This window comes from Galleria mellonella, unplaced genomic scaffold (genome assembly GCF_026898425.1).
Source record: "Galleria mellonella isolate WM207_F2 unplaced genomic scaffold, CSIRO_AGI_GalMel_v1 utg300, whole genome shotgun sequence".
Classification (NCBI taxonomy): domain Eukaryota; kingdom Metazoa; phylum Arthropoda; class Insecta; order Lepidoptera; family Pyralidae; genus Galleria; species Galleria mellonella.
This window is the reverse complement of record NW_026442068.1, coordinates 4257776-4285540: the sequence shown is the minus strand read 5'-3', so window position 1 is coordinate 4285540 and position 27765 is coordinate 4257776. Positions and strand designations below refer to the sequence as shown.

Below are 27765 nucleotides of genomic sequence, written 5' to 3'. Positions count from 1 at the left end.
ATATTTAAACTAAATCATCACTACTATAAAGTATCACCACTATTAAACTATACAAATGTTATATATTGATACCACAGGTATGGATATAAATAGATGCTGCAACTGCATGTATTTGGGCCTAATTAGACTCTGTAGTTTTATTTACTCAAGTCAAATTTCAATTCTGAGGTTACTACATTAAATTCAAGCTTAAAAAAATTGAATAAAACTTTACAAACGGTGTTATTAAAAGCATTTTAATACAGAAGGTTAAGTATTTACTTTCAAGAAATAGCTTTTGTAACATTAAGGCAAACAGTTTAGTATTGACACCAGTCTTCATATAATATCTCACCTTTTAACTAATAATACATAATAATACTATGCACTTACTATTATGTGTTGTATATGTATATATATATATATATATATATATATATATATATATATATATATAAATTGAGATAGATAAACGAATTAGCTATGCCATCTATGTTTATGATTTAAATGCTAACATGCCACCTTATGCACCAAACACTTTTAAAAGCAATACCAAATGCTATTTTTATCGTTGATACTTTTTTCAATAACAATACCATGTAGAAGCTCAAAAATTTTAAATTGAAGTTACTAGTAATGTCGTTGCCGTAAGTTAGGAAAGATCCTTATTTAGGGTAAGAAATTATAATACAAAGTACATGCAGTTGCGTCATCCATTTAATCCATACTCTATGTACTCGTATTGTCTAAATATACCTACTAAGTATGTTTGAGTGATGTATTCTGTTTCATCTGGGACATGCAATTATAATTAGGGAACTAATTATTACACTTTTCACTAGAACTACAAGTGCAGTGGTACTTTAAACAAGTGCGAACATCAGCCTGTACTGCCTACGCCATCCAAGGCTAATTATGCACTACCTGAGCTCTATAGTCCGCTTTCTCTACGACAGACCGCAAAAGTATATGCTTAGTGATATTGATACGAGAGTCGAATACATTGTAGGAACTCAAGATCTAGTAATTATATGTAATACGAATATTTTTTACCATGATTTTTTTAATATAATAAAATTTCAATTTACCGATATCTGTACACGGCAGATATTTAAGAATAATTGATATGAGAATCTTAATAAAACCAATAAAGGTCAAAGTAATGTGTGTATGTTTTTTAGAAATATTATCTGTCTGTTTGTGTTCGACATGTGCCGGTATCATACAAAAACTACTGCATCAAATTGGATTTAGTTACCATAGTTGTAGGTCTAACTTAAAATTTTGTGTATGTTTCATCCTGATATGCCATCTGGAAGTAGTTTATTTTAATAGTTTTCCCAATTCTCAAAACAATGAATACGAAGTTGCGGTAGATATTAAAGTGTATAAATACTTGATTGTATGTTTCTTTTTAAATATCTGAATGGTGTTTGAAAATTAGTGATAAAATATATTGTAGACGGCATTGATCCTTTAGGTTGTCGTGGAATCCTGATGGTCAACATAGATCACTTTCCGAACTAAAAAAAATTGAAGAAGTAGATAAAGAACGAAGATTCATTGTTTTGGTCGTTATAGTCAACTACCTCACCAGAATAGGAAAATATTCATTACAGTGGTGACCGTTCATTTTAGGATTCCGTAGCAAAATAACAACGGTGAATACGTTAAATTTTCATAATCATTTATCATAATTATATTCTTCTTGCACAATTTTTCATTACGGTGTTACATCCGTGGGATTTTCTGCCTACTCTATAAAAAAAGTATATCTCTATAAAAAAAGTATATCTCTATAAAAAAAGAATCAGAAATTTATAATTTTAGGAACACCTATGAAATTAATTTATTTCATGATTGTTTTCTATAGATTGGTAGCAACGTACAGATTAATGTGTAGAATTTGACATTATTACATTTGTAACAATATTTTTAATGCTCTGCGTTTTTCAATGAAACTGTTAATTGAAGGCAAATTCATGAGGGATTACGATTAAATGCTTTTTAAAAATACGTTCTAGTGGTATAATTTAAACATCAACATTCTTTAAATATTACCCAAACTGGGAACATTAAACTGATAGCAAAAATCCAAAGCAATTACGGTAAACTACGCAGTCCTACTTACATACACACACGTATTCAAGTACACGCAAAAATAGTTCCTATAACTATTACAAAAGAGCACGTGACTACACAAATAATTAATAAACATGATGACGGTGACTGCCACCAAAAAACAATGATCTATATGGTATGTTCTTACATTCTATAATCGAACGTTTAAAAATAAGATAAGTGTACATATAACTTCTCATTTTAAATTTTTGTTACATATAAGTTACGCCAAATACACACGAGAGGAGAATAGTCATGACATTTCCTACTAATGTTATATATGTGACAGTTAGTAAAGATGTTTGTGTTTGTTATTTATTCATGTTTAAACAGCTTAAATGGATTTAAATTAAATTTGGTACATTTTTTTTTTATACAACTTAGAATGACAAACAAGCTGACGACCCACCTGATGGAAAGTGGTAACCGTCGCCTATAGACATGAGCAGTACCATGGACATAATAGAGTATACTGTTTCGCCCATGATACCCCCCATGCGTTGCCATTCCTGAGGACTCAGGTGTTATTCCTCTGTACCCAGTATCTTCACGCCATATCCCATCCTTCAAACCGAAACACAGCCATGCAAACACAACTGCTTCACGGTTGAAACACGAATGAATGGATAGGTTATAATATATTATCCTCATTTAGTACGTAACTTTTTACCCTAAGACGCAGATACTTCACTCTCTGATGAACGTGTGCTAATCCGCATGATGCAGCTAGTAAGATATATTATGTAAAACTAGTGATGACCCAAATAGGAAAAAAAATATTAAATAATCGTAGCATACTCAAAAGTCAACATTCGTCTTTCCTATCCCCTAGATCACGCAAAATCACCGGCCATAAAATTAGCAGACCGGTAGCATAGACCGGTGCTGTTGTGCCAATGATGATGGAGGCGCATGCTAGAAGAAAAAAATCCTCAAGAAGTTAAAAGAAGACCAAAGACTGCTTACAAAGACTGTTATAATATAGTACTGTGGACACATCGTCCAGGAACACTTCGACAATCTGGCAAATCGAGAAACTAATAGTCATTGGGAAAATAAAAGAAATAATTGCAGTAGCGAAGATCAAATGACAGAACTACAATAAAGTGAATACTAATTGAATATAAAAATATCCTACGGCTATCTGCTAAAAACTTCAATAAATAACTCCAAATTTAGTCGAAAACATCACAATGCTTAACAGTGGACCTTATGACTGGATGTGGAGGAGTGTAATAGAATACTGTTTACTAATCATTACTAACTATATTTGTCAGAAGTACTGGGAATGGATAAAGTAATAAGTTAGGAGACTCTATTCTTGTATTTGCTAGCATGTGCTACATTATATAAGTTATGTAACATATAATTATTGAAATAAAAACCCTACGCGGTTCTTTAACTAGGAAATAGTTTACGATGTAAAGATTAATCTATACCTACTAATAAAATTATTCTGAGTATGTACGTCACAGATATGGTAGCTACTGATAAAGCTTATCGGCTTCGAAAAATTCACTTACGAAAAAAATATTTCACCATTGTAAATAAAATTCAAATGCGGTTGGCAACTTAATATAACATTATACCTTTATACACCCGGTAACCGATACTTATTCTGAACAATCTACAAATACCCACTTTCTAAAATAAAATGGTAATGAAAACTAAGTATAGTAACAATTTTAGGATTGCAACAGCGATACACTGCGGAAATCAATCGCTGAAACACAACCTTTAATTTCGTCAAATATGTCACAGAATCATAATTTCTGCGATTAAAGTTCTATCATCATTACAAGAAGTAGTAATTTTTTGGCATGTGAATAATTATTATATTTTACACAGAATTATCAATACTTATTATTAAATAATATTTCAAATGTATTTGCCTAGATCTCATAAAGTATGTCAATATTTCGCGAGATAACAACCGTCAGCTTGTTTGTTATTCCCAGTAGTATAAAAATAAACAAATCGCACAGGTACCTCACAAATATCATAATATTATTTATTTTGTACTATTGAATTTTTTTTGGCCATGTGGTCCCGGCATAGAATAGGCCACCCCTTCCTTTCCAATGGGTGTTGTAAGAGGCGACTAAGAAAAAGCGAGGTATAGGCAGCAGTGTCCCTCTTAAAACATTTCTAAAGCCTAACTGCAGTTGTCAATCTGCCTGCCAAGCATTGTAACTACTGACAAAACTACCCAAGCCTCCCTAGCTTATGTTCAGCAGTAGACCATTAAGGGCTGTTATGACGATGATGATGATGATTGCATTTTTTTATAATATATGCTGCTTTTTATTTAATATTTTTACTTTATAGACCATAGCATACAAAATGAAAATGCCTCTCTAGGGATGAAACAAAGAAAGAATATGCCAAACATGGGTACCACCTGGCTGACGATGATTTAAAAACACCGAGAAGCTCTTTTTTTTTATTTTTGCCCAAATGTAAAATTTTTTATCTACATTGATACAATTTCGTTCACTTTTACACAATCGCAAACTTGTGTCCGTTTTCACTACATTTTGCCATATAACAAATTGAATGATGAAAAAAAGAAGTCTCCCTAGCCTTCGCTTCTCTTACCCTTTGTTTTGTTACCTTTATTTGTATATACTGTCAATTAAAATAACCCAAATTTCTTCAACTTTTTCTCCAAGAATGTTATTTCTCCAAAATTGTGCAATATTATTTTTACCCAAAATTGCGAAAAATACCAGATACGGCAACTGTACGACACGAGAAAGCTTAATCTCAAAGAAGACGATAATTATAAAAGAGAATGCGATACTGTGTGATTACGAAGTCTGAAGAAGAAAAAAACGAAGACGATTATTGTAAATAAATAACAAGATTATGGCTGATGGATATCTAATAGAAAATAGTAGTATATATACATATATAGACATGAATAACATCATAGTCATCACAAAAACTGTGTTGCCGCCCGACCCCATGTTAGCGGCTTTGCTTGCCACTCCTACGGATTTAAGTTCGGCTAGTGTCCTACATTACATTGGTTATCTTATATTCATATAATTCCCAACTAGTACTACACTAGCTGTTTGTCGCGGCTTCGAAAGCACGAACCCCTTATCTATCCTTCACGTGGGAATTTCCAGAAACAAATTACACAAGAATAAAGTACATTAATAGAATCTGGTAGTTAAATAATACTTGTGGATATTTAAAATTCCTTAATATTATAAGCGTTATCAACACATTGCACAACCTACCGAAGTATAAAATTTAAATTAAAAAAATTAAATTTAGATTTAAATAAAATAATTGTGATTTTTAAAAGTGATAAATAATAAAAACATTGTAAAACTTCAGTAAGTACGTTCTCGATGCAGTACAATATACACATAACATTTTAGTACCATAAATGAAATAGTCTCTATTATTATTAAAAAAAAAAAAAGATAAGTCAATTTTAAAGATGAAAATTATGCATTTCTTGATCTAAGGTGACCAAGGGCCCGGCCACGGTAGGATGCGACACGCGCTGCGCTCAATGCGCTGTAAACTCGTAGGTGTTTTTGTTTAGTTCATTGACCAGCCAGTTGTCGCGTAACGCAAACAACGCCTTCGATAAGTCCCGATTGTGTGTCACGCTATGTCGCTGACATCGCTACACCCTTAGATCATATCTATTTACAAACTAAATCGGATTCCTTCCAATCATGATCACTCACCAACGCCCTATAAGATGCGCTACTCAAACAGGTGTACAGCCACGCTATTTTGGCTAAGGAACAGAACATGGCAATAATAGATCGCCTTCTATCGAGTCACACACGACACTATAAATAAAGAGATCATTACTCATCATAAATGACGAACACAATGACCTATACAGATACTTACATATTAGTATTAGTGCCTAGTATTCATATATACTATATATTTATAGTATATTTAAGTAATATTTTTACCCAATTGAAATGGAGGTTCACGTAACTTTTTTTTTATGTAATGGGAATAAAAACCTTTAGAAATTCTGTAAAAAGATGCTATAGAACTACTATGCATTATGAAATAGGTTGACGTCATTGGGTAAGCGAACGTATAAAAAATTTTCCTCTTTATTCGCGACGATTACTAATTATTAAATAATATTGGAATTAATTCCCGGTCGAGGTTTTCCCTACAGATTACAGTATGGTATTCTTCAAAAAGGGATTTATTACCGTTTCTTCAGGGTCGGCAACGTGTACGTGACCTAGTGTAAGTCAGCAGACAGGCGACCATAGGCTACAGTGACCGTTTATCATCAGACGAGCTATATGCTTATTTGCCACTTTCGGAATATAAACAAAAATTAAATTTATAAAGATGACATGGTTTTTAAATAATTTATGATGTCAAACCTAAATTATTCAATCTTACCTGTGAAATATTTGATTTTCTTGTAGATCTGTTTCATCGCGAAAAAATACAGCAATATAATTTGTTTTTAATATATATATATATATATATATATATATATATATATATATATATATATATATATATATATATATATATATATATATATATATATATATATATATATATATATATATATATACACGTTGAAAAATCACTACATTTTCAAACTAGAGCCGCAGGTACTATATTATGAGTAATAGATTGCTATAGGAAATTCAGATGGAGTCTTTTTTATTCAAAATTTAAAAAAAAATGTATTAAATTGCAATAATAATTACACAAATTTCAATTAATTGTAATTTATGCTATATTTACAATGATCCGCTAAAAAACCTATTACTTATATGAATGTAGTGTACTTTACTTAACATTGTGAAAAACTAGATTCAACCCGTGATTTCGTATGTGTGGATTTTGGGAGTAGGTAACTATAATTTTTAAATATAGAAATTTTAACTAAACTTTAATTTAGATAGCAAAATTTTTCCTATGCATTAGTACTCTACATGTTTACAAATTATCTGGTTAAAAATGTTTACAAACAAAAGATTAGATTATGAAGACAATTAGATTAAATTATAATAAATAAAATTATATTCTCCACATCCAACAAACTCAGATTTTGTAGATTTAAATATACTACCTACTTACACGAAACGGTAAATTATTGTGCAAGATTAGCACCGCACTTACCGGTTTTTATGCTATATATAAGGTACTCATACCAAGTTGATGAAAACTACGACATTATTATTCTACATTTAACTGCTTTCTCCTAAACATAGTTAAAACAGCTAACATTAAAACTTATAAAGACTTCTTGAAAAACTACAATAACTTGACAGTTAAATTTTATAAAATGTTATTATTGGTTGCTTTTAAATATTATTTTATAAATCATCCCATGTAAGCACGCCGCGCCTGTTTGATATACATACGAGGTTTGTCCGGAAAGTACGTATAAAAGTTTTTTAAAAATTTTATTTTACAATTATTCAGGTAAATCAATTTTATCCCCTTCAAAGTACTCCCCCTGTGACATAATGCACTTGTGCCAACGCCGTTTCCACTGTGAGAAGGCTCCTTGAAAGTCCTCTGGTTGTAGGTTTCTCAGCTGCCCCGTCGTAGCTTTTTTTATCTCATTTATGTCCCCCAAATGCCGCCCCCGAAGTACCAATTTGGTTTTTGGGAACAAGAAGAAGTCACACGGGGCCAAATCCGGCGAATAGGGGGGGTGTTCGGTCACCGTAATGGAATTTTTACTCAAAAACTCACGGACAACAAGAGAGGTGTGGGCAGGGGCATTGTCGTGGTGAAGAATCCAACGCCCCTCTCGCGCCAATTCTGGACGAACTCGTGCCACACGAGCTTTGAGGCGTCTGAGCACATCGACGTAGAATTTTCCATCAACTGTCTGGCCTGGAGGGACGAATTCTTGATGCTTTCTCGGCCCTCTCTGAATCTTTTTAGCCACTTGTGGACGGTTGGTTCCTTCACAGCATCATCCCCATAAACTGTTCTGAGATCGGCAAAAATTTCACGGCCATTCTTGCCGAGTTTCGAGAGAAACTTGATTACGACGCGCTGCTCTTCAACGGAAGCGGGCTCCATGCCGACGGGGTTTCGTTAAGAGGTAACTTCACAGATGGCGTGACAAGCCAGTTCGCACCGCACGGCGGTCAGACCAGAACTGAAGCATTGTTAGGGACATAAGGAAGGGGTCCTGCGCTTACCTGGCCTCCCCACTCCTCTTTCTCGCATTCCAGAACACTTTTATACGAACTTTCCGGACAGACCTCGTATTCAACTAGGGTAGTTGAATAGATGTTAATATTAAAAAAAAAATTTTTTTTAGTATTAACATCTTCAGATTCCATTATCACCTTTCTAACAGTAACTAGTCATCGAAGCAAAAAGGAATTTAAAGTAGGCGTATCAACTTTAACTACGCCAGAAACTATCAGATTAACTTTTGAACAGCATGTGCTGTCTGATTTCCAATAAAACAAGGACCGAGGCTACGCTGGAAATACACTTGATGAACCCAACTGGATTACGCGCGGAATTATGTAGCATTATTTTGGGGGTGACTATTAAGTCGTTACTAGCCATGGTAAAAGCTATGTTTAGCAATGTGTGTGGAAGCATGGGAAGAAGCTATCGTCACATTTTGTTAAAGAATAATTTCTAGGGAGAAGGAGGTGGAATGGCACAATTCTATTATAGCTATTTATTAATAATAGCTTTTACCCGTAACTTCGTCCGCGTGAACGAAATTGAGAATATTGATTAACAGATATAAAAATTAGGTATGTCCTTCTCTATCCTAAATATTATGTTATATACAACTTTGTAAGACAATTACTTAAGTCGAAATGAGAAAAAACGTAACAAACAAACTCACTTTTATTTTTATAACATTAGTGAGGCTATAAGCATGTCATTTTCTGCTCGTTAAGTATTTAGTTGTTCTGGCTATATAATAAAACTAAAATACTAAATAACATAATTATTACTTACTAGTGCTACGAAATGAACAAGGTCACAGCGATCAGGGTGTATCCCTACAAATGATCCCATTAGTAAAGGGGATCGTCCCTCAAGTTACGTTAGCAATATTGATCGCCAGTTCAGTTAGGAAATGAAACTTCTAAGTTATAGGCATGCTACAGTGTACATACTCGAGATTTCTAAGTATTTTATGTAGATATTTATAAGGGATTAAGGTAATAGTTTTCATGGTTCAATGTTTTAAATCAAAGAAGGTGTCTTCAGGAGGGATAGAAGTTTTGTTCTAGCTGACTGAGCCAATTTTTAATGCTCGACCGCTGCACTAACATTATACCTAATTAACCAGCTCGTAAACCTAATTCGCATTGTGGTGCTGGCATAGAATAGATCACCCATTACTTTCTTGTGAGTGTCGTAAGAAGCGACTAAGGAAACTTAATGGTAGAGGGTTGAACAGGAGCGTTCCTCTTAAAACATCACTAAATGGCTAACTGCGTTTGGTAAGCCACTTGTCAAGCGTGGCAAATACTGGCAATACTCCCCTTATAGGGAAGGCTTATGTTCAACAACGGAGAGTTAACGGCTGATGTAACCTAATTTGAGCTAATAATTGATGATTAATATTGATAGTATTCCAACGATGATCAAAATCACACCGTTCTCGTTCTTTAAAACCCAATACTCAAATGAAAAAATAGTTGGTGATTAAGGTTAGGTTCACCACACCACCCACCTTATTTCGGGTATGTTACACGAGACGTGCACAAGTGCAGAGTTCACAAATTTAAAGCTAGTGACACGGCATTACTATTTTTAAGTACTATTATATATTCTGTGGTATCAGTATTACATATATAAATCTTTCTATTGACTTAAAAGAATTTGTGTTTATTTACATTGACGAGGCAATTCGTGAGATATTCGATCATTTAAGTGTAAGTGAAACCTCTTCAAATACTTTAAATTCCCGTCAAGTGCAAGAGATTTATACAACAATGGAAATCTTTGTTTAATAGTTACTATGAATTATTGAATTACCAATGGGAGCCAGGATTGAGAGATAGAGTAGGATGGTAGTCACAGAAACATAAATTTATTAAACATAGATCATACACACCACACTTGGACCGTTTTCAGACTTAATTTGTTTTGAATTAATTTTTTACAATTCATTTGCAATCGATATGGTTTAATCGATAAGGTGTAGTTTCTTAATTTTTTGACGGATGCCTTTTTTTACGAAGCAAAAATTACTTCTCGCAGTATTTACAATGTGAGAATCAACAAAACGAGTCGTTACAAGGTGGCTACGATTCATCTCGTCATTTATCAATACTTAAAAAAAATAGTTTGATCCTATTTATGTAATTTATTCATCTGTGACCATACTGAATTACTAATTTATAAAAATGTGAAATCTGTTTCCATTTTTTAAAATTATTATAATATGTATGTAGTACGTACATATGTACATTATTATTCTGAACCAATTAAAAAAAAAGGAATTTTTAAAAACGTAATCTGATAATTACAATTTTTTTTATGCAATTTAGAATGGCAAACAAGCTGACGGCCCACCTGATGGACAGTGGTAACCGTCGCCTATAGAAATGAGCAATACCATGAACATATCATAACAAACATAACTATGTATTATAATAGTATAATGATAGACAAATAAACACCATCTAGGGAACTTTTTGTAGATATGGTAATACAATTGATAAAGACCTAGGTTTCACGCGACTTCATAGAATAGAGGGGTCGAGCAGTTTCTAAAGATTCGCTTGACCAATTCTGATAAAATATACACCGTATTTTCTTTTGAATTAACAACTACTCCTCAATTATAAAATTACGATGGAATGCATTCAGCCACTTTCTCGTGACTATCAACAAACGAACGTTAGTTTGCCGTTTGGCAATAACCATAAACATAAATTCTAAAAAATGGCTAATATGTCTTTTGTTACTTGAAAATCATTACAATATTTTTATAGTATAGATATTTTATTTAAACAACAATGAAAATAAAACGATGCCTAACGTTTGTAAACCGCCCGCTCGCGCGATACCGTTAGTTTTAGCGCGTCGTATACTGCACATAGATTCCGACATAATTTCACTAACTGCACTCTACGGGTGCACCGAAACTGTAAACATGGCATTAGGCCGATTTTTAGTGTTAGATCTATTACTTATTCATATATTAAATATCAATATCATATTGGATTTTATTACCTACTTATATATTAAATAGCAAACTAAGCAGAGTGATATCGAAATCGTTAGCAGGCTTCTAAGGAAGTGTTGGAACACTTCCTTTAAAGTTAGCTCTTTACATAAACATTTTTCAAAGACAATTTCTCTGGAAAAATTGTTAAACAATAAATTTTGAGACCCCAATAGTAACTTGAAGCTAGATGCAATGTGTTTATGTAGAAACTTAAAATTTTACTCTCACTTACAAAAGCCAAGGAATATGATTATTAATGACCAATAAACTAGAAGGTGAATAATAAAGAGTAGAAGAGGCAAAATGCTGGGCCACCTTATACGACATAAAGATTTTTTTAAGAGCATAGTAGAAGGAAAGATAGAGGGCAAAAGAGGAAGAGGATGACCGAGGATTAACTACATGGGACAGATAAAGGAAACACTAGGTGTCATGTCGTATAGGGAGATAAAGGATATGACCTGGGATAGAGCTGGCTGGAGGAAGATGCATGGATTGGTTGCACCGACAAGAGGAAACTCTTAAATGAAAAAAAAAAACTAGAAGGGACCAATATATCTCCAGTTGAGAAACTGGCTTTGCAAGGCAAGCAATTAGCGTTATCTTTAACAAACAAGTCTGTAAGTTCATTCTGAAACTCATATGGACCTATGGGATTCAAATATAGAAAACCACTTATTAATATTTTGTATATATTATAAAATGTACTAATTTCTATCTAGATCTTTGATTATTTTAAATACATACCAGCTAGGTATAAAATTCTCATTATCATTATCTCATTATCTATTTTGACTTCCTACAATGCATTTGAAGTCATCACTCCATCTAGTGTGGGGTCATCCAACACTACATTTGCCCATATGAGGTCATCACTTAAAAACTATTCTTTCCCATCAGTTGCTGGTTTTTCAAACTATGTGACCAGCATATTACAACTTCAGATTGCTTACCCTTCTCATCAAGATTTATGAAATAGTTTACTATAAAAGTATTTATGTGTTCCCTCAATTGTCTTCTTTCTCCACCATCAAATACAAATTCCATGTCTCTGTTAAGTTGCAGTACTATCAAAATTACACATGTGTGACAAGTTTCAACAAAATCAGTTTGCAGTTCAAAATCAATCATTCTCCTTTTTACATTAAAGAAAATATTTTTTAAATTCAATTTGAGACAATCTTTGATATCTTACTAATATAATAAAATTGTAACCAGATTATGACCGTACATGAAATATATTTAAGAAAAATGAGTGTGGGTAGCCTTAATAACAATAGAAGCCAAAAGAATGATTTTTTAAAAATTTGCCTGCCTGTATGTCTATTCCGGCATTATGCAAAAACTATTAAACTTGATTCAGTTTTCACAGTTGTGTTCCTAAATGTCTAAGTTAAAAACTAATATATGTTTTATCTTGTTAGACAATTTAGAAATGGACCTTTTAATTGGTTTTCCTAATTTTAAAAACCACCCATATGAAGTTGTTACTTTACCTGTTGGTAAAAAACTAGTACAATATAAATAAAATCATCAAACTACAAAGATATTGAGATATTGATTAATATAACTTTTTTTAATTCAATCAAAAATGTCATATCTACTATTTTAAAAGAAACCTAAAAATACCTATAATCAGTATAGGGCTACAACTTGTTATTGGGGTTTTCCAGTTCCAATAATATATGGATATCTGGTAAAATGTTACCACTTACTCACTTAATAATACTTCTAGTTTTAAACGAGAACTTACATATAAAGTGAAGTTATATTTTCAGTATAATCAAGGTAAAATATGGAAAAAATAATTGTATTTGTAATTTCAGCACAAGTTATTTAAAAATAATGTTTTGTAAAAATCTTAAGACCACAACAGTAAATTTAGTAGATAAACAAATTATAGAAATTGACAAAGACATTGCATAAACATAAAAAATACAACTGAATTGAGAAACTTTTTCTTTATTAAATATTAATAGTCTTTTAGGTTGTTTATAAAGTAAAAAATGTTCATTACATCACTGTCGACTCGATATGGGAATATAATCATACAAATGTATTTTTTTCTATGATACTGAAGAATTTAAGATGACCTGTTGTTCTTTACAACTTAGCGCTATAAAATAAGATGATCAGTAGTTGCAATGTATAGGGAATTCGTAAGTATACTTAAAACAGTTACCAAAACTTAAAATATTGGAAGTATTGCAATGAAAATGCTAGGAAATAACTCACCGTAGACGATCCACAACAGCTTGACGTTTTGGAGGAATTATCATTTCCTCCATGGGCTGGAGCATATTAGAGGGATGTTGGGCGGGCGAGGCGCCGGGCAGCAAGCCGCCCGCACCACCGCCTCCCACCAGATGCTCCACGGTTGTTGATTTCACACTTTACCTAAGCTTTCTCATCTTGCACTAGTGTCTATACCACCGCAACACGAATATTCAAGTACTGCAACGCAAATGCGATAGTAACACTATTATAAAATAATTGCAACTCGTCCTGAATGCTCTGAACACAACACTCATGGTGTCTCCGACAGTTTACAGTAGATACTTTCACACTTATTTAACTTATGTAAACAATCCGTTTGTCCTTTCCAAAATAAAATGTAACAATACAATTTCAGTTTCACAACACTATCAAGTCAATTACAGGGAAAAAGGTTTTTTTTTATCGATAAACACGCCAATGTTTTGAACAACTTACAAAGTACATCACAAAATTCGTGAAATTACATAGGATTCATAAAACTGTAAAATTCACGGAAAATAATTTCATAATACATTTAATTTAAAAGTTTTATATAGAACTTAGAATAAATTAACCGTCATTTAACATTTTAGATTTTTGTTAGAAACTATGGAGATACCCAAAACACGAACTGACGGACGCTTTCTCGCTTGCTTGGGTTGATTTGACGCCTTTGACGGGTTGGTTTGATTGACGGTGACTCAAAAAACTATAAAGGAGTATTGCCAATTTTGAAAACAAATTTCAACTATTAACGTAATAAAAATAAATGTCTGTGCGTTTTAATCAAATCATTCTAACAACCTACCAATTATACATATTAAATTATTAAATATAATTTTTGATAATACCTAAAAGCAGCAAACTATTGATTGTTGATGCCACCCCTACTGAGCGATTTAGAATTGTAAAGTAACCATAATGATGTAGTTAGATTTAGTTCTATCTTTTGCTACTAAATCGTAAAAAAAAAGTTAAAGAAGAGTTTATTTGCCGTGATGCCATTAAATGTTAGAAAACTGTTTTAGTTATCAATTGTCATAAATTTTATAAGTCAAATACATACGCAAGATTTTGTACAAAAACGTATTTCCTATTTATTAGTTATTAAAAAAATTAAAAAAAATTTTTTTAATGAAATTGTGTCATGGAAAAGCCAACATGTAATTATTTATGTAATTAATAAACTAAAATCATATTTAAAATCTAAATAAATAGCTTTTGCACGCAACTTCCTCCATGTGGTTTTAAAAATTAAAATAATTAATATCTAATTGATGTATAGAAGCGATGCGCAAATCGAACGATTTTATCATTCGAAAAATTAGTAATATTTTTATCATTCGAAAAATACTAATTTTATAATTCGACTATTAAATTAATAATATACTTAATTTTCGTATTCGAATGTTTTTACTAATTACGAATACGATTTAACTACTAGAAAAAGAAAATTCTTTCCCTGTATCCACCACCTTAACAGTAGGAGATAATAAATAAAATAATTGACAACCAAAAACTTAGCATTTGGCGACTCCTTTTATTTAAAATATACAGAATAATGAATTACTACAAATTTACTTTCATTAATATCAAAAGAAACCATTAACAAAAAAAAAAATTCAAAAAAATTAACGAAAAAAAAGAACATTCCAAGCGATGGCCTAATGTCGGCTATGTTCATATCGACTCGTACATAGACTACTTCTTATGAATTATTTGCCATTAGTAGAAACGTACAATGCATGAAATTTGTAGACGATTGAAATTAATAGTCGAATGAATAAAATTAGTAGTTGAACAATCTGAAAATCTACCTATAATTCGAATGAATTGCTTAGTCGAATATTTAGTAGTCGGATTATTAAAATCTCGCATCATTAGTATATGGTATGAATAGACCATTTGTAGAGGGCATATCGTGGTATAAAACATCAGTTTAAATTTTAAATTAAATCTTCTACTGTCAAAACTACACCTAATTAGTAGTTTTCGGGCTGTCAGAACAAATACACAGACGTTTCTTAAATATCTCAAATCTATTTAAAATTTTATTACGTATATTAGTATGATCTACAATGGACGAATATTCATAAATATGGTAATGCCAATGCTGACACCCAAAATCTTTAGCTGACAATTAATTATCCATTGACTTAGTTTAACGTAGAAACACAAAATAGTTGTAATACTTATCTGCTCTATCTGTGGGTTTCGGTGTACTGTCCTACCTACTAACCACAAACTAAATAAAATACGTTGCTACTATTTTACCTCGCTATCCTTGTTTAATTTCTACTATATAGACATTTATTCTTTCGTTATACTCTTTAAAAACGCCAAAGTCACAATTAGTGATGGGACTCGAGTGATTTTTTTTCACTCGAGTCACTCGGTACTGATAAGTTACTCACTCGAATGCCACTCGAGTGAAGATAAAACTCGAGTGATTTTTATTGACTCGAGTCACTCGGAATATAAAACTCGCGTGACCAAAATTTTAAAACGAATAAAACAGTATTAATTTTACATAGAAAATGTGTATTCATTTTCTCAAAAAAAAAAATCTAAACAAAATGTAAAAAATAGATTTTTCCTTCAAACTAAACCTGTCATACATAATCAAGAAGCCTCTTATATCAACTATCAGTCAAATTAAAATATTATAATCTACTACTAATAAGTTCTAATCCAATTTAATTTATTCTAACAAGGAACTTTCATGAGATCCAAATATGAACAATTTTATTATGTTCTTACACAATTTATGTAATAATATACGTGTTTTAAAATTAACTTAAATGAAACTTAACAAAAAAAAAAACAGAAATAATGTATTTTTAATGAGATAACAAATTTAACTGAAATTGGTGTAATAACTACTTTAAAAAAATGAATTGATCAATTTTTTCCCTACCAAACGGCTTCGATAATATCGACTTTAGCACACTTGCTAAAATAATAGAAGAATGTTTCTCCGTAACCTCTCTAGTAGTAATAATTTGCGAAAAAAGTTTTGAATTATAAGTATTGTAATAGTTAGGTATGCTTTATTATTGTCAGAAGTCCATAAATCTGTTGTAGCAGCCGTATATTCAACTAAATGTAGAATATCTACAATTATAGTGCGTGCGGCATGATAAGCATCAGGAAGAATTTTCTCTCTTAAAAGTTTCTTGCTACCGCGGGTAAACTTGTCACAATTTGAATTTCTCACTCGGCTCGGTATAAACCACTCGAGTGGTACGAGTCAACTCGAGTCACTCGTAATTCGAGTCGACACGAGTCACTCGAAACTCGAGTCGTCATAAATTTAACTCGAGTGCAAGTAATATAAAAACTACTCGAGTCACTCGAGTGAAAAGCAACTCGAATCCCATCACTAGTCACAATAAATGAAAAAAAAAGTCTGAAAAAGCTTCTTTTTGTACTTTATAGGTTATATTATTATAAAACAAAAAAAAATTTTTTTGAAATAGTCAAAATTGTTTTATCTTTATTCAATTCAAATATATATAATAATTATTTTTGTATCCCAAAGTGAACCATGTTAGCTGTACGTACGAAATTTAGGCTTGTGGTTTTTACTACACGATCATTAGCTTTACGCTGTAAAGAATCGAGACATTTAACTGTCGGTAATATTTATGCAAGATTTGAACCCGGTGAGATATAAATATTTTATTGTTCATGAATATAACAAACAGAAACTCGTTAATCGAAAATATAATACCTAATAGTTATGGATTTAGAGATCTGGGGGAGAAGTTTTTATTAAAATTACTTTTGGTTAATTTGACTCCTTTTAGTCATTTGATAAATCGATTATTAAGAAACAGTATCATGCTGATATGTTAAGAAACTAAATATTATAATATAGTAAAACTGTAACTAAAAGATGTCTGTACATGGAAAATATTTAAGAGGATTTGATAAATATCTTAATAAGAACAATAAAAACACTATAGACACTTTCTCCTTTCGATTTCTCAAGATTGACTGGAAAAAAATCCTTTAGGGGATAAGTCCGCCTGTGTACATTTTTGTTGTAATCTAATATTTATAGTATAAGTGAATGTACAAAAGTATATAAATAAATAAATGCTAAAATAATAACTTTTAGAAAATTTGTCTGTCTCTGTGTGTTTCTTCCTAAAAACTATTACACTAAATTACATGCCGTTTTGACAGTTATATACCTGAAGGTCTGACTTAAAATCTGATATTATATGTTTCGTCTTTATATGCCATCTAGAACTGGTATATTTTCTTGCTTTTCCTTCTTCTAAAGCTACACATATAATATGGGTGCAAATAATTGCTCATATATATAAAATAAAACAGATTATTCAAAATTTCAGAAGTACAAATAAATTTGATTGTATAAATTTCACATAATTTTTTTATATGGAAACAAGGAAGACTCAATCCCCAAAAACTAACTCAGAGATTTCCATTTCTACAACTAACTTAATTAAAAATCTAAGAAACAAATACTAATCTGTCACTATCCCAAAACCACAAAACTGGAATTATTTTTATTTCCCCCCAAGCTGATAATATAATACGTATGATTGAAAGAAATCTAGTTAGAAAAGTATAGAACTCAATAAATATGTTTTTATTTCAGATAACTCTTTATTGTTTACAAAATATAGAAGCTTCAGCACAGCAACAGAACAAAAGCAAACAGATACACTAAAAGGTGGTTCAGAGAAGAGAGAATTCCAAGCTGAAACACGGATGTTACTGGATATTGTAGCCAGATCATTATATTCAGATAAAGAAGTAAACTTTTCTTTTTTTTTGTTATTATTACCTACAACTTTCTTTCAAATAATAGTTTTAAATTTGATAATACAGTGCAACCTTAATATAAAAAAAGTCATTTTTATAAAATGACTTCATTATAAAATGACTTCCTCTGGATTCAACGAATTTTTTGTAATCCCCTTGAATTGTCCATAACAGTCAATGTAGTATATACCTTTACATTGCGAAGAGTTTTTGTGAACAACCTCTTCATAATGAATTTTCAATCATCAAAAAAAAAGTGTAAATATTTCTTATTAACCAATTTTGTTAATTCAAAACTATTAAATAACATTCCAATAAGACCCTTGAACTCATAGTATGTGATTCAGTCTCGACAGGTTTTGATATGTTTTTTTTGTAATACAATCAATGTTGTTGTTTGATGAGAAGTAATGTAAACAGTCTTGCTCATCACTATTATTAAAGATTCTAATTGCAATACCTCAGAAACGTAAAAGGTGTTCCTTATCAGATGCAGAATAACGAAACATCATTATTTAGTTTGACGAAAATACTAAGTGGAAAAAATTTGCTAATAAATTTGCCATGATGTAGTCAAATCCATCTTGAAATTGGATTGCCCTTTGGATGTGATAACTCTTACTGGTGGTAAAGATACAACAGTTTATGACTTTTTTTCTAATCAAGATGAACAAAATAAAGATTAGGCTTCCATAATCACATTGTTGGATTTTGAATGTATGAACCTACCTTCATAATAACAAACCTCAGTTTAACGAATTACTTGATATAACGAATATTTACTTGTTCCCCTGCAATTCATTATATTAAGATTGCACTGTAATACAATAGTATAATGATTAAAACTTAGTGCACTAAAACTATCCATGTTTTGATTATGTTAGAACTCATCTGTTAATAGTCAGGAAAAAAATACTATAAAAATTTACTATAGACATCTGGATGTGTATACATTTAAGAGATTGCAAAGTATTTGAAACAGAGGATCAGTTACAAGCTTACACATGTTTTAAAATATTGTGATAAATGTTTCAGGTATTCATAAGAGAACTGATCTCAAATGCCAGTGATGCTCTGGAAAAGTTTCGTTATTTAAGTGTAAGTGCAGCAGCGGATTCTCCTCAATTGGTGGAAACAGACAGACCTCTGGAGATCAAGCTAACAACAGACAAACAGAATAGAACTATTACATTCCAGGTGTATATTTATCTATACTATATATATTATATTGTCAACCAATAATATAAATGTGAAAGTTTTTAGAGATCTATTTATTTTTTATTCAATTTTAGATTTATATGTTTGTTTTTCAATTACTTATATGCAGATTTGAATTAATTTTGCTATATAAACATAGGCTGAATGATGAACATATACATACTTTTAACTGAATTCGTGCTGATAGGATATGGCTAAATTAAAAATAATGCTACTACTACCTTTGTGGTTGTAATTGATAATTTATTATTGTATCCTTTTTTTTCTATTTTTAGGATTCTGGTATTGGTATGACAAAAGAGGAACTTACTCAAAATTTGGGCACTATTGCCCGTTCTGGTTCTAAGTCATTTATTGAAGAGATTAAAAAGCAAGGTGCAGAACAGGCCAGCTCAATAATAGGCCAATTTGGAGTAGGTTTTTATTCTGCTTTCATGGTTGCTGAAAAAATTGAAGTGTATACTAGAAGCAGTAAATCAGGATCTCCAGGCTACAGATGGCTGTCAGATGGGTAAAGTTCTTATTTTGTTTAATCTATTTAAGATTTTACATTTTTATTAGACAATTATGTTTCATTCATTAAATAATGAATGAAATATATACCTAGTATATATAATAAATAAATAATTGTTAAATAAGAATTATTTATTAATATAATAATAATATTAATATAATAATTTATTATGAAAATAAACAATCAGCCTTGGATGATATGTACTAGAGTAAACTTGGTGTCCTGTAAGATAATTAAACCTTAAATATAACCATAGAATATCAGAACATCTAATAAAATAATAATAGTGCCAACATATTATATATTTTTAAAGAAACTAAATATGTATAATACAAGTATTACATTAATTGTCCAGGTCAGGAATGTATGAAATCCAAGAAGCTGATGGTGTCCCTGTCGGAACAAAAATTGTAGTATATCTAAAAACAGATTGCAGGGAGTTTGCCGATGATGATACAGTAAAAAGTAAGTTGAGTGATCATATGTTGATAGCATATAATTTTTTATAATTCATGATCTTTTATGTTTTTGTTTCTAAATGCTAAAAAGCAGTTCTAATTTCTATATAGTATAGTCACATGTACCAACATTACACTTCAGTAGTATATATTCAAAAGATATTTAGCATTTCTTGATGTTTATTGATGAAGACTATCATATATAAATAATAAAACAAGAAAATCTATGATCTTCATATTTTTCATTTTTAAAGTACTTTATTAATTTGATTTAAATGGACTATATAGCTTATTAATATTGTTTATTTTAACAGATATAATAAAGAAATACAGCAATTTCATAGGCAGTCTTATCTTTCTAAATAATGAGCAAGTCAACTCTATCAAGGTAACAATAAAAAAATATTATTAATTGCTTAAAACAAATATTTGAATTATGCTTTGATACATTTGGTAGTTTTATTTTGGCCAAAACATCAATATAATATAAATATTAATATTTTTGTTTTCATAAATTAAAACCGTTTATTTGCTTAAATTAAAAATAGTTTAGAGCACAGCAATATGTTGGTCGGAAATCTTAATCAATACTAACTGATATTGCAACAAGCAGTTTTCGCTCTGTAAAAAAAAAGCAAAAGCACCTTCTATCATCACAAAATTAATAAGGGACCGCATAGGAATAAACTGTACCGATTACGAAAATAATTATCAAAATTAGTTCGGTATTGGGGATGTAATCACACAATTTATAACCACAAGACTCAATCTATACTAATATTATATAGAGGAAAGGTTTGTTTGTTCGTTTGTAATAGACAAACTCAAAACTACTCAACTGATTTAAAAAATTATTGTACTTACAGAAAGCAACATTATCGCGTGTAATATAGGTTATATATTATTTTCTAGAATTCTATTTACCTGTGTGAATCCTGGCCGGATCACTGGTATTTAATAATTTTAATTCACAAAACTTATAAATTTCAAAATAGGCCAAATATTTAATTATTTATTAAAACTTTAATGCACAGTTTTAATTTATGTACATTTGGTGGACGTAATACCGAACGGTGTTCTCTACCAATCAACTATTAGGGAAACAGAGAAATAAGTAGGCGATGCATTTATGATTGATGAAAAAGCATAAAGTAATACTTAAAATATTCATATATTATAAATATATATTAGACTAATGGAGTGATGACCTGAAATGCGTTGCAAAGAGTCAGTGGATGCAGGTGGCTCAGGACCGTTCTTCATGGCAGTCTATGGGAGAGGCTTATGTCCAGCAATGGACGGATAATGGCTGCAATGATGATGATGATTAGACTAATATAAACATACACAAAAATTTTAACAAATATATATTTATACATAAATAATACATAAAATATTACTATATCAAATAATTAACTGAAGAAAACAATCTGTGATTCAAATAGTAACCAGCAAGGTAAGTTTTTAAAATAAATAGATGTGTCAAATCATATTTTAAATTATTAAATTAAATAAATGTTACCTTACAGCCACTATGGCTAATGGAACCCAAGGAAGTCACTCAAGAGCAGCACACAGAATTCTATAAATTTATTAGCAATTCATATGATAAGCCAAGATTCACACTGCACTATAAAACAGATGCTCCACTCAGCATTAGATCTATATTATACGTACCCGAAGGAAAGCCTGGACTATTTGAATTATCTCGTGATTCTGATGTTGGTGTAGCTTTATACTCTAGAAAAATTTTAATCAAAAGCAAAGCAGAGAATATTTTGCCAAAATGGTTGCGATTTGTAAAAGGTAATATTTTGTTCAATTGTAATGGTAGCCTATTTTTGTCGTTAACATATCGATGCACCGATATTGTAAGGACCATAGTGTATCTAAATTTAATATTATCTGAAAAAATATATTATTAGTAATATGTAATAAATGCAAAAGTTTAAAATTAACTAAAAAAGCATGTTTATAATATTTAAATTCATAATTAACACTCCTGACTAGGAATTCCGTCATGGTGAAAACTTTGGAATTGAACTAAAATTGTGATAAAACCCTAAATATAAAGGAAAGTCATTTTTTGGTCATGAACGCTTTATAGTCCAAACTGTCTTGCCTGTCGTGGTAGGAGGACGCACTTACACGCTAGTGTAATGTCAAGTTTACTCGTCACCAGTCAACAACGTTTAGATGTAAAAAGACGCGTTAACTCGTAGCCGGTCAGCAAAGTGTTAATACTTTTAGCTCTACTCTGAGCGCTTACCTTTTATTAAGGTATTTTTTATAACATAATTATGATGTAAATTTATTTTTTTAGGTGTTGTTGATTCAGAAGACATTCCTTTAAATCTTAGTAGAGAATTATTGCAAAACAGTGCGTTGATAACGTAAGTATATTAAAATAGGACACGTTTTTCCATATACTTATATGGATTTAATTAATGCCACAAATGTTCGTATTGCAGGAAACTAAGGACAGTCCTTACTAACCGATTCCTTAAGTTTATGGTTGAGATGTCACAAAAAGATCCTGTCGGATATGACACATTCTATAGAGATTATTCTATATTTTTGAAAGAGGGTATTGTTACTAGCCAAAGCCCACTTGAAAAGGTAAATTACAAGCACATAATGTAGTAACTAATACTCACTCGATACCCTTTTATGGTGATATAAGTGACAAATAAACAATCTAAATATTTTTATATCTAGCTAATTATGATTTGCTTAAAAGCAAAATATATCCTGTACTATTAATCTAAAATTATAGAAGTGCAGGGTAGCAAATAAACTGCAATAAAGCAATATTTGAGTGTGCCAATACTTCTGATATTTATATATACAGCATGAAATCGAATCGTTAACAACTTTTTTTTATGGTATTCAATCTCATTGAAATATTTTCACACATATAAAAGTATAGAAGGTAATATGGGAGACTTGAAATATTTTGTTGTTTTTGGATCTTTGCTACAAGCTCAGTACATATTTCTTGTTTAAAATATGGAAAGATACTAATAATTTAATTCTTTCAATTTCAGGAAGAAATTGCAAAGTTACTTAGGTTTGAATCATCAAAACTTGAAAATGGCGTTCGAACCTCTCTGCTAGACTATAGCAAACGTCAGAAAGATGATCAAAAATCTATTTATTATCTAGCTGCCCCTAGGTAAGTATATTTTGAATTAAACTTATAACCAATCAATACATATAATAAAATCGTAACTGGTCGCTGTCTGTACGTGGAAGATATATACGAAGAGCTATTATGAGGGGGGCTTTATAAGCGCAATAGAACCCAAAACAATAATTTTTAGAATTTTTTTCTGTTTGTCTGTACGTTTGTGCATGCTAATCTCAGAAACGGCTTAACCGATTTGAACGCGTTTTTCACTAATGCGTTTCGGTTTACTTCACTTAATATTTAGTGTTTGTTTTATTTCAATCTGTTCATAAATAAAGTTATATCAATCTAAAGAATCACATATAATTTGTAATTGTATTAATTAATTAATAAATTTTAATTGTTTATATTTATAATAAGTTTACTATTGTAATCTTTCGGAGGAAACAATAAACAGTATCTATCTATCTATAAAATGTTATAAAATAACTGGTCAGTTGAATTAGTTGAAACTTTATAAAAGTATGTAATTATCATTCAAGTATATAATACTATATAAGACCGGATTCATGAAGAGTTCCAATAAGAATGATATACGGGAACTACATAGAAGTAGGCAACGCCACGGGAAACGGCTAGTAATGCATATGTATATTGTTTTATCATTCGTAAACCTCTATTTTTTCCTTTCAACTTCCAAACAAAAAATTGGACTTTTTGTTTGTTATAGATTTATAATATTTATTAGATGATAATCCTTGTTATTATAATTATAAACGTTTGTTTATTCATTGCCTCTTGGCGTCCCATGGGCTCTACTAATGGCTAGGTATAATGTAAAATCTTATATACTTTTTTTCCAGTCGAGAATTGGCTCAATCATCGCCATATTACGAGTCACTCAAGAAAAGGGACCTTGAAGTTTTGTTCTGTTACGAAATGTATGACGAACTAGTCCTTCTTGAGTTGAAAGAATTTGGCGGCAGATCATTAGTTTCTGTCGAAAATGATATGCAGAAGGAATCAACAGATACACCTGATTCAGTCATAGGTATTCTTAAATAAAAAAATAATGATCCTGACGTATTGTAATTACGTCAACTTATGTTTTAAATTCAAGGAGATATCCCTGAATTTAAAACAAGAGTAAATTCAACATAAATAAATGCAATGATCATGACTATCATAATCACACAGTGGTGGACGGTAGAGAAATTTTAGTATTAATTTACGTCGTTGTGAGTAAATCATAAGACATTATGTTCACATTGTGAGTCTGTTGTTGTCTCTTTCAACAAAACCATTTGTATTCATTTAAATTTCTATCTAACTTTCTAGTCACAGTAAACGTCATCAAGAAACATAACTTATCCAACCCGAGATAACGATAAGCTTGTCTCGTATGTTGGATTCAAATATTAATTTATTCTTACTATTTTATAGGTAGTGATACTCTTCAGCAGACACAAGTCAATGAAATAATCACATTTTTGAAATCCAACTTAACGGGTAAAGTATTTGAAGTGCGCACTACGCAGAAACTGGACTCTCACCCGTGTGTCATCATTGTACCTGAAATGGCAGCCGCCCGACATTTTATAAGAACACAAGCTCAAAATCTAAGTGAAGAAAATCGATATGCTCTATTGAGGCCTCAGCTTGAAATTAATGCCAGGTATAAAAAAAAAATAAAACAACATATAAAATCATTATTTATTAATTAATCTAAATAACAATAATAATAAAACGATTATTTATTTCTACAAGTTTTTACATTAAGTTGGTATGTGTTGGAATGTATTTAAAGATATAATATTATCAGTTTCCCATATAGTATATGAGATTACATTATTGAGAGAGGATATATTATTACCATAACTTTTAAAATACCCCTTATACACTCTCTCTAGTTAAGTTAAAATAATTTACTAACAGATAAGAAGGTATAAGATGATAGTTTGGCACAATATATACTTTTGTAACAGTTTTAAGTTGTAGACAATTCAAGATTTTATCAAATTAATCATTTTTTGTTGGACTATATACCATTACAGTTTTAAATAATATGTCGTAAATAATGCCCTTAAAAATAAATATTAGATTACTAATTTAATCTTCTATTTCAGGCATCCGATAATTATAAAGTTACACAAACTAATCTCTGATGACAAAGAATTGGCTAACATGGTGGCGCAACAATTATTCTCTAATGCCATGGTTACTGCTGGACTTATAGTGGATCCTAGAAATTTGATAACACACATCAATGATTTATTGGTTAAAGCATTAGAAAAGCATTAATTGTTTAATTATAATATTATTATTATAGTCGTTGTTATCATAAATTGTTATTTTATTTTACCTAAATTGTTTGCCTTATGCAACATCAGTTTGACTAAATTTGGCCCAATTTTGCTAAAATGAACCTAAATTGGCCGAACTTATTTTTTTATATAAAAATCCATAAAAATTACTCAGACTGATACAGTCTTGAAACTCGTAAATCGAAAATCTGTTTATTGTTCAGTGATCAAATGCTCGACCATCAAGAGATCTGACAATATGATATCTTCTAGACCATCAAGATTTTTATGATTTTTTTTACAAGTGTAAGTTTTTAATAATAACTCTTTTACTCTCTTTAACTATAGTATAAGTAACAGTACTAAAACTAAACTAAACAATACTAAAATGACCTCACCCCTTCACAAAAAAACGGAAAAGTGATTGTTAGTAATGAGATTTAACAGCCCCATTCTTAGCACTACACCCTATCAGGTCTACTTCCATGCGGTTCTCCCTGGAAACCATAGTGGTTAATTCTTGTTCAATTGGTCACTATGGGCCAACTAACCTTCCTTCATCCTTACCTGTCACCTTTCTCTGGTACCCCGCCAGCATATACCGATAGCGCGGGCGAGGGTACCATTACATCTTCACCCATTAAAAATAGATGAATATTTTCTATACACTATCTTGCTATAAATTCAGAAAAATAACAACTGATAGCGTAGCTTTCATCCTCTTTTTACTAATTATATCTGCATAAGAAAGGAGGCAACCATATGATTTAGTTTTTATTATTCCTTCTATGTAATTCCTTGTTCTTAAGAATAGCTGGACAGTTTCCGCATGCTAGAAAAATCGCGCGCTGCATTTTTATGGAAAATACGCGTTGTTTGCATTTAACCACCTACATTAATGTATGACACATGTATTAATAGTAACAATAAATATTATTGAACTTCTTCAAATTTTACTTAGCTGTTTATTTGTACCTTATATATTAGTATTGATGACGTTCGTATAGCACTCATACAATTAAGCTGCCCGCTAGCTACATGCTTTCTCATTGTATTGAGTTGGTTGGAAAAGATGTATTTCAACGATAAATCCACTCTTGCTCACAATATTGTAACTGTCTTATCTATGTAATTTATATTTTTTTTTTATTGCACTTGAAAGCCAGATTGACTATAGGTATGGTATATCAAAGTATTGAAGTATATGTACAGTAAGACCACCATGTCCATCCGAGTACAGAACCAGAGTACGAAATCCATCCATATTCATATTCCCTAAACAATATTCAGCTGCATTGGAGGATATTTTCAAACTTCTGGACTGGAAAAGATATGGTACAAACATCAATAGCGAATACATCAGTCACCTTCAATTTGACGATGATATAGTAATCATAGCGGAATCCGTGAAGGACTATAGTATGCCTCAATTGTCCTTCTCAACAGATAGGTCTTAAGTTGAACATGGACAAGAATAAAATTATGTCTAATATCTATATTACACCTATACCGGTCATGTTTAAGAATACTACACTCAAAGTTGCGGTAAGTCCAATTTCGACCGAGAGGTCAACCGATGAATGAAACTCAGCTGGGCAGCGTTCGGAAAACTACGCCATATCTCTTTCAGAATACCTCAAATTTTGAAGACAAGGGTCCTTAACCAATGTGTGTTGTCAATGATAACTTATGGAACGTAGTCCTACACAAATACTTGCCCATATGCAAAAACTTCAAATTGCTCAGCAAGCAATGTTCTGAGTTTCTTTGTGTGACAAAATTCAAAATGAGAATAT

At 31.0% G+C, this 27765-nt stretch overlaps 2 protein-coding genes and 1 long non-coding RNA gene across 3 annotated transcripts in view; 2 read left to right on the top strand and 1 right to left on the bottom strand.

The window, feature by feature from the left end:
- The window catches only part of LOC113523360 (neurogenic protein mastermind-like), a 40924-nt gene extending 26687 nt beyond the window's left edge, over positions 1 to 14237 (bottom strand). Inside the window, exon 1 of the mRNA XM_026909300.3 lies at positions 13529 to 14237. Coding sequence (XP_026765101.2) covers positions 13529 to 13593 — 65 coding nt within the window. The 5' untranslated portion in view covers positions 13594 to 14237. The remainder of the gene's footprint in view (positions 1 to 13528) is intronic.
- Positions 14238 to 15193: 956 nt separating this feature from the next.
- LOC128200859 (uncharacterized) lies at positions 15194 to 15907 on the top strand. Its single transcript, XR_008252923.1, has 2 exons — positions 15194 to 15401; positions 15463 to 15907. It is a non-coding gene; the product is annotated as an uncharacterized LOC128200859 (long non-coding RNA).
- A 1031-nt stretch (positions 15908 to 16938) lies between these two features.
- On the top strand, positions 16939 to 26011 carry LOC113523303 (heat shock protein 75 kDa, mitochondrial). Its single transcript, XM_026909213.3, has 13 exons — positions 16939 to 17214; positions 18180 to 18337; positions 19382 to 19543; positions 19840 to 20075; positions 20434 to 20543; positions 20851 to 20924; positions 22066 to 22342; positions 22860 to 22929; positions 23008 to 23155; positions 23584 to 23711; positions 24530 to 24717; positions 25110 to 25341; positions 25793 to 26011. Exons 1-13 carry the CDS (start codon positions 17097 to 17099, stop codon positions 25965 to 25967), a joined length of 2076 nt encoding a protein of 691 aa, XP_026765014.2. The 5' UTR covers positions 16939 to 17096; the 3' UTR covers positions 25968 to 26011.
- Positions 26012 to 27765: the final 1754 nt, after the last annotated feature.

Bases quoted from the DNA above. Each gene is read 5' to 3' on its own strand.
- LOC113523303 (XM_026909213.3), top strand. From the start codon at position 17,097: ATGTTAGCTGTACGTACGAAATTTAGGCTTGTGGTTTTTACTACACGA. The intron at 23,156-23,583 runs GTAAATTACAAG...TTTCAATTTCAG, and splicing joins GCCAAAGCCCACTTGAAAAG to GAAGAAATTGCAAAGTTACT. The intron at 23,712-24,529 runs GTAAGTATATTT...CTTTTTTTCCAG, and splicing joins TATTATCTAGCTGCCCCTAG to TCGAGAATTGGCTCAATCAT.